We start from the raw sequence: 13661 nt of genomic DNA, 5'->3' as shown, positions 1-13661 counted from the left end.
GTCCGAGACTGGAATCGAACCTGGGTCCCTGGTGCTGTGAGGCAGCAGTGCTAACCACCAAGCCACCCATAGGTTTACTCTTAAGTTTAACAGTGGTCTGTTTTCCCCTTTCTGATGTCCTCATTCCCTTATAAACAGGCACAGATGAACAATGGTTATTGGGTTAGGTGTATGCTTGTAACGTGTAATGGTTATAAATGGTTATAAAAAGGTATGTAAAGATTAGATTCACATTCTATCCTTCACTAACTAGTTTTATGGAGTATTAATGTTGCACTCACAGGGTTTGGTGATTTTTACTAAAGCAGGATGCATGCTATGGATAATATTCTAAAGGGAGAAGTGTGAAGCATTTGGGGACTTCAGAGAGGATTGGAAGGCTAGAAATTGGTGGGTGAGATTGGAATGTTTCAGTTGTCCTTCACCTTGAATGACTGGTCAAGACTAAATGTGCCAAGGTTCCTACTCTTCACAATATTCCAGTGACTCTTTCTGAAATCAGATTACATGGGAGATGCCATGATCAAGTAATCAGTTGACAGTTATATACCCACATGCCAGTAGAGTCCTTTCCATTCCAGCAGGGCTGTCACCTTTTAAAGCATTGAAGGGAAGCAATATGCAACTCGATCAGTAATGGAGCATAATAACTCAGGTCGAGGCGCAATATAAGGCAACAGCAGAAAACAAATTCTAAATTGCAGTTTGGTTATTGGAACGGTCTTCAGCCCTGATGAAGCAGTGACCTTTTTAATAACAGGAATAAACTTGATTTGCTTTTCTATCTATTTTCAGAAGTATAATATTGCCAAACAAAAACTGTGAAAGAAGTTTAACATGTGTTGCCTTTTGAAAGTGCTAATAGCTGTACGTATTTTTGGCATTTCCTTTGCAGCATATTTTGGTGGCTTTGATGGGAACTTTGCTTGGAACAGAATTGGTGCAGGTAGGAGTTACCCGGTCTTGTGTTTCTTCTTGTGGGAGTGAGCTGTGGTGTGATGACCCAGGATAACTGGCTCTCCACAAGTGATGATAGAAAACAGTAGCTCTCACAAAATAAAATTGGGATCAACTGTTGTATAGATGCCACCTACTGGCTGTAAATAGAACCTTGGGTTTTTAGAACATTACATTCTGTCCATATATATTGCAATGGTTACCGTGTTTTTGAAGTTGCTTTGGTAAGCTGGTGTAAATTAGTCATGAACTGGCAGGGTGATTGATTTAAGGAATACCATTTGGGTATAATCGTGTATTTTGCCAATGCTGCAATCCTATTGGGTCTCAGTCATCACAAAATTGAGGGCATATGGATTGTAGAAATGGGTTGTAGTGGTTAAAATAGGTTTAAAGTTTGAGTTTCTGGTATTTTTGTACTTAATGCACACATCTAAAAGTAGCTACCAGGATGCATCTTTTACGATAAATTAACATTAGAAGTGGTTGATTTAACATTTTACAGAGGGTACAGGGGCCTGGTCTTGTAGTAATAGATCAGCAATCCAAAAACCATTTATCAAATTCTCCACGTTGGCAAATTATGAAATTAAATTCAATAAACTTGGTACTGTGTGGGCAAGTGCCAAAATGATTTCCATGTGTAATGCTTCTGCAGTAATGGATGAGTCTCTCTTGTCAGCTGATAAATCAGGTTCTATATCAAACTCGCCTGTTGTCTGTGCCAGCTCTCCAAATGAGCATCTCACCTAGATTCTCCAGCCGCCTTCCCCATTACCCTGCATAATCTTCTTTAAATAACTCTGCAAATCCCTTTTGAATGCCTCTATTGAACATCCCTCTACCACTTTTGACAGTACATTCCATGTCCTAACCACTGGCTGTGAGGGATTTATTTTTCACACTGTAAATTACTCTAGTTTCTTTCACAAATTGCTTTTTTGAATCTGTGCCCCCTCGTTCTTGATCCTTTTGTGAGTGGGAATATTTTCTCCCTATTAACTCTGTCCTCACGAGTTTGAATATTTCCATCAGATCTCCTGTCAGCCTTCTCTTCTCCATGGAGAGCAGTCCCAGGGTCTTTAATTTATCCTCATAGCTGGAATGCATTGCTAACAGGAGAATTCCAGTCTGAACCAGCAAGAGTGGATTAGTGAATTGGTGATAACATCTCTGACAGAGCTAGTGGGTAGAGATCAAAATTCAATTTGTGATTTGATACTGAATGTAACAAATCAGATTTCGGTTCCGTTCCTATCTTTTTATTCATTCATGGGATGTGGCCATATTACAAATCCTTACTTGTCCTTGAGAAGGTGGCAAGCTTTTGGGAGGGTAGGGACACCCAGACAGTGGCTAGAAAGGCACTTCCAGGATTTTGACCCAGCCATACTTAAGGAACAGTGCCATTGTTTCAAGTCAGGATGCTGTGTGAACTTGCAGGTTGTCACATACCTATGCATTTGCTGCCTTTGTTCTTCTAGACGATGGTGGTTCTGTGTTTGGAAGGTGCTGTCGAAGAATTTGAGTGTATTGTTCTTTACCTGAGGACATCAATTCACTGCATTGGTTTCTCTTCCTCCTCTATCTTGATCCTTTGTTCCCACAAGCATCCATGCTCATATCTATATTCCTCCCCTAAATACTATCATCTGAACGCATCAACTTCCGTATGCAGCCCCTACCTCACACTGCCCCACCTCATTTAATGCCTCCAGTGCTGCTGTTTTGGCAGCTTTTCTGACACCCAGTGTTAAATGAGCAGAAATTACCTCCAATTAAACATTGGCAAGACCAAAATTCATTGTCTTTAGTTTCCAATGCAAATTCCATTCCTCCCAGTCATTTGATCCATCCCTCTCCTTGTCCTACTGCCTGTTGCATATCTCCAAAAGTCATTGCAGCCCCTGGCAGCATTGCTTCAGCTTTCAAGTCCCGAAGTACTCATTCCTGCTTTAAGCCTCTCCCTCTCTACCACTTTTCACCTTTAAGAGACTCATTTAAAGCTACCTCATCCTAATCTCCTCACATCACTCAGTGAATACATCTGAGTGCATTAATGGTTGTATATTAGTGCAAGTTGTTGTTTGCTTTTCCCTACTCTTTGATTAAAGTTTATCTTGCTTAATCAAAGCTGCCGTGTTCTTTCCCAGTACTTTTCTGATTTTTGAGTTGGTAATGTACAAATTCTCCCTCCTCTGGATGATCACTTCTCTGACTCTAGTTCGAAACATCTAGAGTCAGAATGAGGCCGTTTAATCCCTGCAGAATCTTTGCCAAAACCTTTAGAAGGGATAGACTCCTGTAGTTTCTCCAGTTCTGTTGGCCACAAATAAGTGTTACTCAGAGTGCGTATAGCTTAGTTTGATGGGTAATCATCCTTCTCTGTCACTTGTAATACAACAATATTTATGCTTTCTTTTTTCTTAGAATACACGGGGAATGTCCCAGTTTGGAACCTGAGGTTTCTCCCAGCTCTGGCTGGTGCACTCTGCATCTCACTGGCATACCAGATCATAGTAGAGCTCAAGTATTCACACTTCTCAGCTCTTATTGCTGCTCTCCTTATTATGTTTGGTAAGAGCAAATAGAATAGTCATTTATTGTCACTTGTATTTTAAGAAAATACGATGAAAAGTGTTTGAGTCAATACTGCAACACCTATTTTAATAACAAGAAAGTTAAGATGTAGTCCATCTTAGTTAAATTCACAGTTCCTGGGTTTAGGAAAGACAATATCGCTTCCAGACTGCCATTCCTGGCTGCTGGGGTACCAACTGGAGGCTGCCACCACAGCAGGCCATCTATTCGGGGCCACCGGAACCTCAAGGGGCAAGAGCCCACAAAAGCCAGCCTCAGGGCCCCATCTCTTTGTTGATCCTGGGAATGAACACGTAGCAAAAGCTGCCCAAAGGAATCCTGAGCCCAAAGCAGCAATTAGAAAAATGATTTGTAAAGAATTTTCTGGCAGTTAAGTTGTGACACAGCTTTGTTTTTAAACCAAGCGTAGCTACTTGTTCGCTTTGTAATTTAGAGGCTGATACAGGTGTATCATGTCCTCAGCTCTCAAGTGTAGTCTGGGCAGGCAAAATGATAAATGACATCACATATAGTTCTAATTGAACATAAAGATAGCATTCCTGATTTAATTCTGATTCCTATTTTCCTTCATTAACTCATGTCACTGTTATCTTTAAATCTTTACCACGATCTGGACCTTTGCAATTATAAATGTTGATCTTTTAATCCCCATTTTTATCTTTAGTGTCAACTCTTTAATCTACCCTGAGGAGCTAGGCTTCCAGAGGCAAATGACAAGACTGGAAGTGATTCTGTAGAAATTTGTTGACCTATTTTGATTAGTTTTTAAAAAATGATATTGTAAGAGTATGTATGAGTGGTGGAGCAAGTTTGAGGAGTCATATGGTTTGCTCTTCCTCTGTCTTGTGTTCTGTATCTGCTTATATAAACATTGATGTCAGGTCTAAGCATTTACACAATATTTCTAATTCATTTGGTGCTCTGTTCTTTTCTTTAAAACAGAAAACTCCTTAATAACCCAATCAAGGTTTATGCTCCTGGAATCCATTCTCATTTTCTTTGTCCTGTTGGCAGTTTTGTCTTATCTGAAATTCTACAATATGCAGAAAGGCAGGTACGCTAAAGCATTCAAGCATCTTCCTGTTGTGAATATTGGAAGGGATACAGTGAAAAGTTAATACTTCATTCATATCAATTATGTTTTATTTCAGCTCATTCTCATTGAGGTGGTGGTTTTGGCTTTTCCTAACTGGAACTGCCTGTGCACTGGCAATTGGGTGAGTTTCTTAACACAGTTTTCACACTAGGAACTGCAGCTCATCAGCTGGGGCAGCACTGTGATAGAGCTGAAAATGTGTTGCTGGAAAAGCGCAGCAGGCCAGGCAGCATCCAAGGAACAGGAAATTCGACGTTTCGGGCATAAGCCCTTCTTCAGGAATGAGGAAAGTGTGTCCAGCAGGCTAAGATAAAAGGTAGGGAGGAGGGACTTGGGGGAGGAGTGATGGAGATGTGATAGGTGGAAGGAGGTCAAGGTGAGGGTGATAGGCCGGAGTGGGGTGGGGCGGAGAGGTCAGGAAGAAGATTGCAGAGGGTGATAGGCCGGAGTGGGGTGGGGGCGGAGAGGTCAGGAAGAAGATTGCAGGTTAGGAGGGCGGTGCTGAGTTCGAGGGATTCGACTGAGACAAGGTGGGGGGAGGGGAAATAAGGAAACTGGAGAAATCTGAGGTCATCCCTTGAACTCAGCACCGCCTTCCTAACCTGCAATCTTCTTCCTGACCTCTCCGCCCCCACCCCCACTCCAGTCTATCACCCTCACCTTGACCTCCTTCCACCTATCACATCTCCATCGCCCCTCCTCCCTACCTTTTATCTTAGCCTGCTGGACACACTTTCCTCATTTCTGAAGAAGGGCTTATGCCCGAAACGTCGAATTTCCTGTTCCTTGGATGCTGCCTGACCTGCTGCACTTTTCCAGCAACACATTTTCAGCTCTGATACTCCAGCATCTGCAGACCTCACTTTCTCCAGCACTGTGATAGGCTGAACAAGAGAAGGTGAAAACTGAATTAATGTTGTTGAAGCTCATCTCTCTGAAGAGATAAAATTATTTCAATGCTTCAACTTGTATTTGGGTCATCTGTAGAACTTTATATTTTAATGACGTTGAGAATCAGCTGAGGAAGTAGGGGTGGGAATTTGGGCTCTCCCTTTGTGAACCTGTGGCATTGCTGAGCTAAGAGAACCAGGAATGTGGTAAAATTAGTACCACTGTCTGGTGAGCAGTAGTTCTTAGCCTTGATCACATTACAGGTCCTCCAGTTGGGCTCTGTAATCAAGGTAAAAAATGAAAAGACGGTTCAGCCAGGATTTCCATTAATGAGCATTCTCTGTTCATCCTTATTATAAATTCATGTGTTTTTCATTGAATACTAAAACTTGCAGTTCAGAAGGAAGGTATTTGACCTCTCATTTCTGGCTTTTTGAAAGGACTGGTGGTGCTTGTTTCCAGACTCCTGCTTTGTGTCTTTGACTCTCTAAGTTTCTCATCACTCAAGTATTTATCCAACTCCCTTTTAAAATTACCACTGGATTCAGCTTCCATTAACTCTATTGCTATATTGTTCCCAATCCTGATAACTCTGAACAAACGTTTCTTAGTTTTACCTCTAAATCTTTATCCAGTGACTTTAAATTTATAACCTTGGATTATTGATCCATTCTCCAGAGGAAATAGGTTTTTACTGTCTAACCTGTCAACACCTCTCAGTGTCTTAAAAACCTCTATTAACTCACTTCTTAAATCTCCTGTGTTCCAATGGAAATATCCCAGTTTGTCTGGCACCACGTAGCTAAGCATCCACTCCCTCCACCAGCAGTGCTTCAGGAGCAGCAGTGTGTACTATCTATGAGATGCGTTGCAGATATTCACCCAAAGATCCTAGACAGCACCTCCCAAATCTACAGGCACTACCATCTAGAAGAAGGGCAGCAGAGACATGGGAACACCACCACCTGCAGGTTCCCCTCAAAACAACAAACTATTGTGATTTGAAAGCACATAGAGTCATAGAGATGTGCAGCATGGAAACAGGCCCTTTGGTCCAACTCATCTATGCTGACCAGATACCCTAAATTAATCTAGTCCCATTTGCCAGCATTTGGCCCATGTTTCTCTAATATTCCTGCCTTTTAAATGTTGTAATTGTACCAACCTCCACCACACTTATGTCAGCTCATTCCATGCATGCATCACCCTCTGCATTAAAAAGTTGCCCCTTAGGTCTTTTCCCCCCCCACATCAAACCTGTGCCCTCTTGTTTTGGACTCATATCCTCGAGAAAAGATCTTAGCTATTCACCCTATCCATGCCCCTCATAATTTTACAACCTTCTATAAGGTCACCCCTCAGCCTCTGACGCTCCAGGGAAACCGGCCCCAGCCTGGTCAGCCTCTCCCTATAGCTCAAACCCTCCAATCCTTGTAAATCTTTTCTGAACCCTTTCAAATTTCACAACATCCTTCCTCTGGAAGGGAGACCAGAAGTTGCCAGGGTTGGAGGATTTGAACTCTAGAGAGAGGTTGAATAGGCTAGGTATGTTTTCCCTGGAGCGTTGGAGGATTATAAGATCATGAGGAACATGGATAGGATGATAAATAGACAAAGTCTTTTCCCAGGGGTCGGGGAGTCCAGAACTAGAGGGCATAGGTTTAGGGTGAGAGGGGAAAGATATAAAAGAGACTTAAGGGGCAACTTTTTCACACAGAGGGTGGTATGTGTATGAAATGAACTGTCAGAGGAAGTTGTGGAGGCTGCTACAATTGCAACATTTAAAAGGCATCTGGATGGGTATATGAATAGGAAGGGTTTGAAGGGATATGGGCCGGGTGCTGGCAGGTGGGACTAGATTGGGTTGAGATATCTGGTTGATATGGACAGGTTGAACCGAAGGGTCTGTTTCTGTGCTGTCTCTCTCTGTGACTCTAAGTGCACACAGTATCACCATTCTTCAGTGTCATTGCATCAAATTTCTGGAATTCCCTCCATAACAATATTGTAGGTCTAGCTGCAGTGCATGGACTGCGGGTGGTTCAAGAAGGCAACTCACCATCACCACCACCTTCAAAGGCAATTAGGGATAAGGAATAAATTTTGACCCAGCCAGTGAAGCCCATGTCCCACAAGTAAAAACTCCTTCTACCTGTCCTGTTCAGATGTTTTATACCCCTGTCTAAGCAGCTCATTTTCATATCAGCTGCCTAATCGATTTACTGATTCGTTGTAGGAGCTGATGATATTTTCTGTACCTACCGCTGCTTTTATTTCTGCCTCAGTCCTAATTCTTCAGAAAGGTTAACAAGAGGTCACCTGTCCTGGATCATGAGCACTGCCACATCTTCTATCCTGTGTAGTGATTTATTCACATTTACCACTAAGTGTGACCAATTAGATTGTCTGTTATTAGCTTGATTAAAAGAGTAAACTTTGACTTTCTGAACACTGGTCTCGATTGTTGACTTTGACTTTGTGTTGACAGTGTCAAATATATGGGCTTGTTCACTTATCTGCTTCTGTTGGCTATTGCTGGAGTACATACCTGGCAGATAATTGGCGATACATCGTTATCCAATGTAAGTATCAATGTTGTTGACTGTACCTCTTCATGCAGAAAGTTTTTTAGTTTTGAATTGTTTGATGAATTTGAAGCCGGAACACACATCTTTACTAACAGATGTCTTGTGGCACTGCTCCAGTAAGTCAGAGGGTAAGGACAAGAGTAATGTGCCATATGATATACAAAGATAATATTTGTATTTTGTATATGATTTTATATAAATGATTTGGATGCGAGCATAAGAGGTACAGTTAGTAGGTTTGCAGATGACACCAAAATTGGAGGTGTAGTGGACAGCGAAGAGGGTTACCTCAGAGTACAATGGGATCTTGATCAGATGGGCCAATGGGCTGAGAAGTGGCAGATGGAGTTTAATTCAGATACATGCGAGGTGCTGCATTTTTGGAAAGTAAATCTTAGCAGGACTTATACACTTAATGGTAAGGTCCTAGGGAGTGTTGCTGAACAGAGACCTTGGAATGCAGGTTCATAGCTCCTTGAAAGTAGAGTCGCAGATAGATAGGATAGTGAAGAAGGTGTTTGGTATGCTTTCCTTTATTGGTCAGAGTATTGAGTACAGGAGTTGGGAGTTCATGTTGCGACTGTACAGGCCACTGTTGGAATATTGTGTGCAATTCTGGTCTCCTTCCTATTGGAAAGATGTTGTGAAACTTGAAAGGGTTCAGAAAAGATTTACAAGGATGTTGCCAGGGTTGGAGGATTTGAATCGGCTGGGGCTGTTTTCCCTGGAGTGTCGGAGGCTGAGGGGTGACCTTATAAAGGTTTATAAAATCATGGGGGGCATGGATAGGATAACTAGACAAAGTCTTTTCTCTGAATGGGGCAGTCCAGAACTAGAGGGCATACGTTTAAGGTGAGAAGGGAAGGATTTTTCATGCAGACTGCGATATGTGTATGGAATGAGCTGCCAGAGGAAGTGGAGGAGGCTGGTACAATTATATCACTTAAAAGGTATCTGGATGGGTATGTGAATAGGAAGGGTTTCGAGGGATATGAGCCAAGTGCTGGCAGGTGGGACTAGATTGAGCTGGGATATCTGGTTCGGCATGGACAAGTGGACTGAAGGGTCCGTTTTACATGCTGTACATCTCTATGACTCTAAAAAGATAATGTTCCACTGAGGCCACAGAGTCTGATTACTGTCAGTAGGCACATTCCTGATGGGGATTAAAAGGATGAAAGGAAATAAATGTTACAACTCCTTCCATAATTTCAGGAAACCCCAAAGTGCTTAACAGTCAATAAAATGCATCTCTTCTGCATAGTCACTACTTAAATATGGAGAACTTAGCAACCCGTTTGCACGCAGTAAGGTACCACAAACAGCTGTGTGAGCAGGTTAGTACTGTTTGGTTACTGATCTGTGAGAAGATGTTTGTTTCTCTGCAAAAGGACACCTGGTTGCAAATTGGTACCTCCCATAGTTGGAAACACCATAACAAGTAATATAATTAATGGTTGTTCTACGACCCTATGACAGATTTGCCACTAATTTACCCTAACAGCAGATCTTGCTTGCAGAGAGACTGGGACAGCAGTTGTGAGGTTTGGTTGCTGACAGGGGTCATTATTTAAAATCAGTGCATACATACACCCCAAAGACAAGTAATTTAAAAGACAAATTCAGCAATTCTCTTAAACTCATCCACAGGATGTGAGCTTTATTGTCAAGACCAGCTTTTATTGTCCATCCCTATGTAACTGGGTGTCTTGTTCAGTCTGCAGTTATGAGTCAACCACTTTGCTGTATGTTTAGAGTCAAACTGGCCAGACTGGAGAAGATCAGCAGGTTTACATTAGTAAACCGATGGGTTTTTACAACCATCTGGTTCATGGACTCAAAATTTCTGATGCAAAGCTTTTTATTCCAGATTTTTATTTCATTAACTCAATTTAAACTCCTCAGCTGTTGTGGTGGGATTTAAACTCCTGACTCCTGATCATTTCAGTCAGGCCTCTGGATTTCTCAGCCTGTAATAGAAATGTCTTGCTACCTCAATTGTCACTGCTTCCATATCAGATGGCTGTTGTAACTGCTTGTAAATCTTTACCCCTAAATGATAAAAGTCTACTTAAGATACTGATTACAATTGTAGTCTTGAACAATTGTATGTTTGAAGAGTCTCTCAATTTCTGAAGAAGAAATCCTTACAGTTCTTACAAAGCTTTACATGTTTAAATAAGTTTATTGTGTAGTATAGAGCTGAAGGACTCAACGTTTCTGCAATCTTATATTACCACTGTGACAGCCCACTCTCAGGGACTGCACTAAATGACAGGATTCAAATGTGATTTCAGGTTCTAGAGCATTCTAACCAATACCCACTGTTCCCATGAAAGCAGCCATGGAATGTTGTTCATTGTCATGAATCATCTGTTGGAATTTTAACCAGCCAAAAGTGTTCCACGTCCTTGGTTACATCATTTTACTATGTGTTGTCTGTTTATTGGCTGAATTAGGAGTGAATAATTAAAGCAAGGCTTTGAACATAAAAATGGAACTACATGTTCTCTGTCTTTGGATTCAAGAAAGCTAGCTAGCTGATTGTATTATTTGTAATTTGACTTCAACAATTGCTTTAACCTTTGGGGCAAGGATAGTCATCAGATTTAAAGCTTTGTAGTTTCCCCTCAATCTACTTGCAGGTCACGGTGCTTTGCCATGCACTGGCGAGGATCTGTGCGCTTTTAATCCTGCCAGTAATCCTATATCTGGGATTCTTCTACATCCACCTAACTTTGTTGTACCGCTCTGGACCACATGATCAAATCATGACAAGTACATTCCAAGCCAGTCTGGAGGTAAGAACATATGCTGAGCCGTAGAATCAGAGCATCAGTTGACATTTCATTTAAACTTTTAGTAAGGGAACAGAAAGAGAATAAAAATATTCATTGGTATATACAAACAGTGGAAAGTGAGATGAGTAGATGCACAGCAGAGCAGACTAAATGGGCTGAACGAACTCCTTCTATGCTGATGAACATATGAATTAGGAGTAGAAGTAAGCCACTCTGTTCCTTGAACTTGCTCCTCTCCTCAATGAAATCACGACTGATTTGATTCCTCCACATTGCCAGCTATCCCCCCGCCTTGGTGCTCCCTTTAATTTTTGTTGCACCTGCATGGACTTCTGAGTAGTCTCAGCAGTTACATCTCAACCAGAATGGAAGTGTACAGTGAAGGATGGTAAAGGTGAGAGCAGGGCTTCACAAATACTGAGCGGCCATGCCTGCACTTTAGAAAGAACTGCTTCCAACAACCACTACCCCAGATTGGGTGGAGTTTACTTTAGATAAACGTGAGATGTTGTGTTTTCATAAAATGGACCGGGGCAGGACTTAGACAGTTAATGGTTGGGTGGTTTAAGGTAAATGGGGAAAGATTGAAAAAGCACCTGAGGGTGTAACTTTTTTCACGCAGAGGGTGGTGCGTGTGTGGACCGAGCTGCCAGAGGAAGTGGTGAAGCCGAGTACAGTTACATCGTTTAAAAGACATCTGAATGGGTACATGAATAGGAAAGGTTTAGAGGCATATGGGCCAAATACTGGCAAATGGGGCTGGGTCAGATTGGGATGTTTGGTCAAAGTGGATGAGTTGGGCTGAAGGGTCTGATTCTGTCTGTTTGACTGAAGGGAAGCGAAGAGCACAGCAGATTGGAAAGGAGGGGAATTGATGTGAGTTTGAAATGTGGACTGACCTGACACCACGAACGATCCTGAGAATGTTTGTCTCTATTTCATGAGAAAATGCTGGGTGAATACAGTTTACCAAATTGGCCATGTGTGTTTCATTTTTCTTGCTGAATGACACATAGGCAGTATGATTAGGTTAGATTCCCTTCAGTGTGGAAATAGGCCATTTGGCCCAACAAATCCACATCGACCCTCTAAAGAGCAACCCACCCAGACCCATTCCTGTACCCTATATTTACCTATGACTAATACACCTCACACTATGGGCAATTTGGCATGGCCAATTCACCTAACCTGCACATCTTTGGATCTTGGTAGAGTTTGAAATTCACGGGAAAAAAGCATTGATCAGATTGCTTGAAGAATTTTTCCAGAGTTTATGTGTAATCTTTACATTCCCAGTTCATTTTGACTCCAGGGCACACACTCATCTTATCAGGTCTGTTTAAGCACTGAGCAACACCAAAGATTAGTCAGCCACAAAGCTAAAAGGGAGGTTAAACTCAAATATTTCTCAGAATTTCTTTTGACTTTTGCAACTCTGAAAGAGTTCCAGGTTATAAATGCAGCATTGTATTTTATGCTTTCTTTTATCCATGGCATATAAGATCAGAGAACTGTACAAAATGCTTGTTATGTTGCAGAGTTTTGTGTACAACTTTGGTCACCACATTATAGGAAGAATGTCAGTACAGTGAAGGGAGGACAGAGGAGATTCATGAGGATCTTGCAGGAATGGAGCATGTTAGTTGTGAGGGAAAATCAGAGAGGCTGGGCTTGTTTTTTCCTTTGGTCAGAGGAGGCTGAGGGGAGATTTAATTGAGGTTTCCGAAATTCTGAGATACCTGAATGAAGTGCAGAGGAAAGACCATCTCTTTCCCCCGCCCCCAACAAAAAAAAAGGCAGCAGGTCTAAACAGTCAAATGGAGTCTTACTTCAAATAATTGTCAGAAAGAGCAGTTGAGAGAGCTTTTTCACCCCAAGGATCGTGGGATCTGGAGGTTGTTGCCTGAAAGGTCGGGGCAGTGACCTTTAACACATGTACATGAAATGCTGTAACACACTGAGAGCTAAGAGCTGGAGAGTGGATTAGGCTGAATAGCTCATTTCTCAGCCGGCACAGCCACTGGGCAGAATGGCCACCTCCTTGGAAATTGTGAACTGATACACATCAATGATGCCATGCAACTCCAGGATGCCTTGCTGTGATTTAGTTAACTTTACCTTTGATAATTATCTTCCAAAAGTAGTTCTGGTCAGCTAGAAATCAGAACCCAGTAGATGGTGGTTTCATTGCCTCCTTCCCACTGAAAGAAGGAGACAGGTTTCTGCAGTTGTTGGCAATCCACGTTGGTAATTCAGATGTAGGATGAGGAGATGAGTTCCAAAGGCCTTTGTTTGAGCAGTTTGCCAGCGTTCATGATCAGGATTAGCATGAGAAGGACCAAAATAGTGAGGTACCCGAGCACAGGTATCGAACTATAAACAGCTTCAGGAAAGGAGGATGCCAAGAGAGAATGTGACCAGATTGTGGCGGGGAGGAATACAGAAACAACCTGTTCCAATTAGGCAATATTCCTTGCCTTCATGAGCATAAATATTATTCAAGTTTGTTTGATTCGAGCACGATTTCCCAAGCAGATGAGAAAATTACACTTGATTTCCTTTACAGGGTGGACTCGCAAGGATCACCCAAGGTCAACCTCTTGAAATAGCCTATGGTTCCCAGATTACATTGCGGAATGTTTGGAGCAAACCTGTTCCCTGTTGGCTACATTCCCACAAGAACATGTACCCCATCAGGTAGAGATTCATGTGACATATTAACCATCT

At 42.0% G+C, this 13661-nt stretch overlaps 1 protein-coding gene across 2 annotated transcripts in view; it reads left to right on the top strand.

Annotated features, from left to right (window-relative positions):
- pomt1 (protein-O-mannosyltransferase 1) overlaps window positions 1-13661 on the top strand; it is a 43681-nt gene that overhangs the window by 11731 nt on the left and 18289 nt on the right. For both annotated transcript variants that reach the window (XM_060841138.1, XM_060841137.1), the window contains 7 exons: window positions 896-946; window positions 3388-3534; window positions 4501-4612; window positions 4710-4775; window positions 8034-8127; window positions 10779-10934; window positions 13501-13631. In XM_060841138.1, the coding sequence (XP_060697121.1) occupies window positions 896-946; window positions 3388-3534; window positions 4501-4612; window positions 4710-4775; window positions 8034-8127; window positions 10779-10934; window positions 13501-13631 (757 nt within the window). The remainder of the gene's footprint in view (window positions 1-895; window positions 947-3387; window positions 3535-4500; window positions 4613-4709; window positions 4776-8033; window positions 8128-10778; window positions 10935-13500; window positions 13632-13661) is intronic.

This window comes from Hemiscyllium ocellatum, chromosome 21, assembly GCF_020745735.1.
Source record: "Hemiscyllium ocellatum isolate sHemOce1 chromosome 21, sHemOce1.pat.X.cur, whole genome shotgun sequence".
NCBI classification, from domain to species: Eukaryota; Metazoa; Chordata; class Chondrichthyes; order Orectolobiformes; family Hemiscylliidae; genus Hemiscyllium; species Hemiscyllium ocellatum.
The sequence above is the reverse complement of the archived record's forward strand: the minus strand, read 5'-3'. Positions and strand labels throughout refer to the sequence as shown.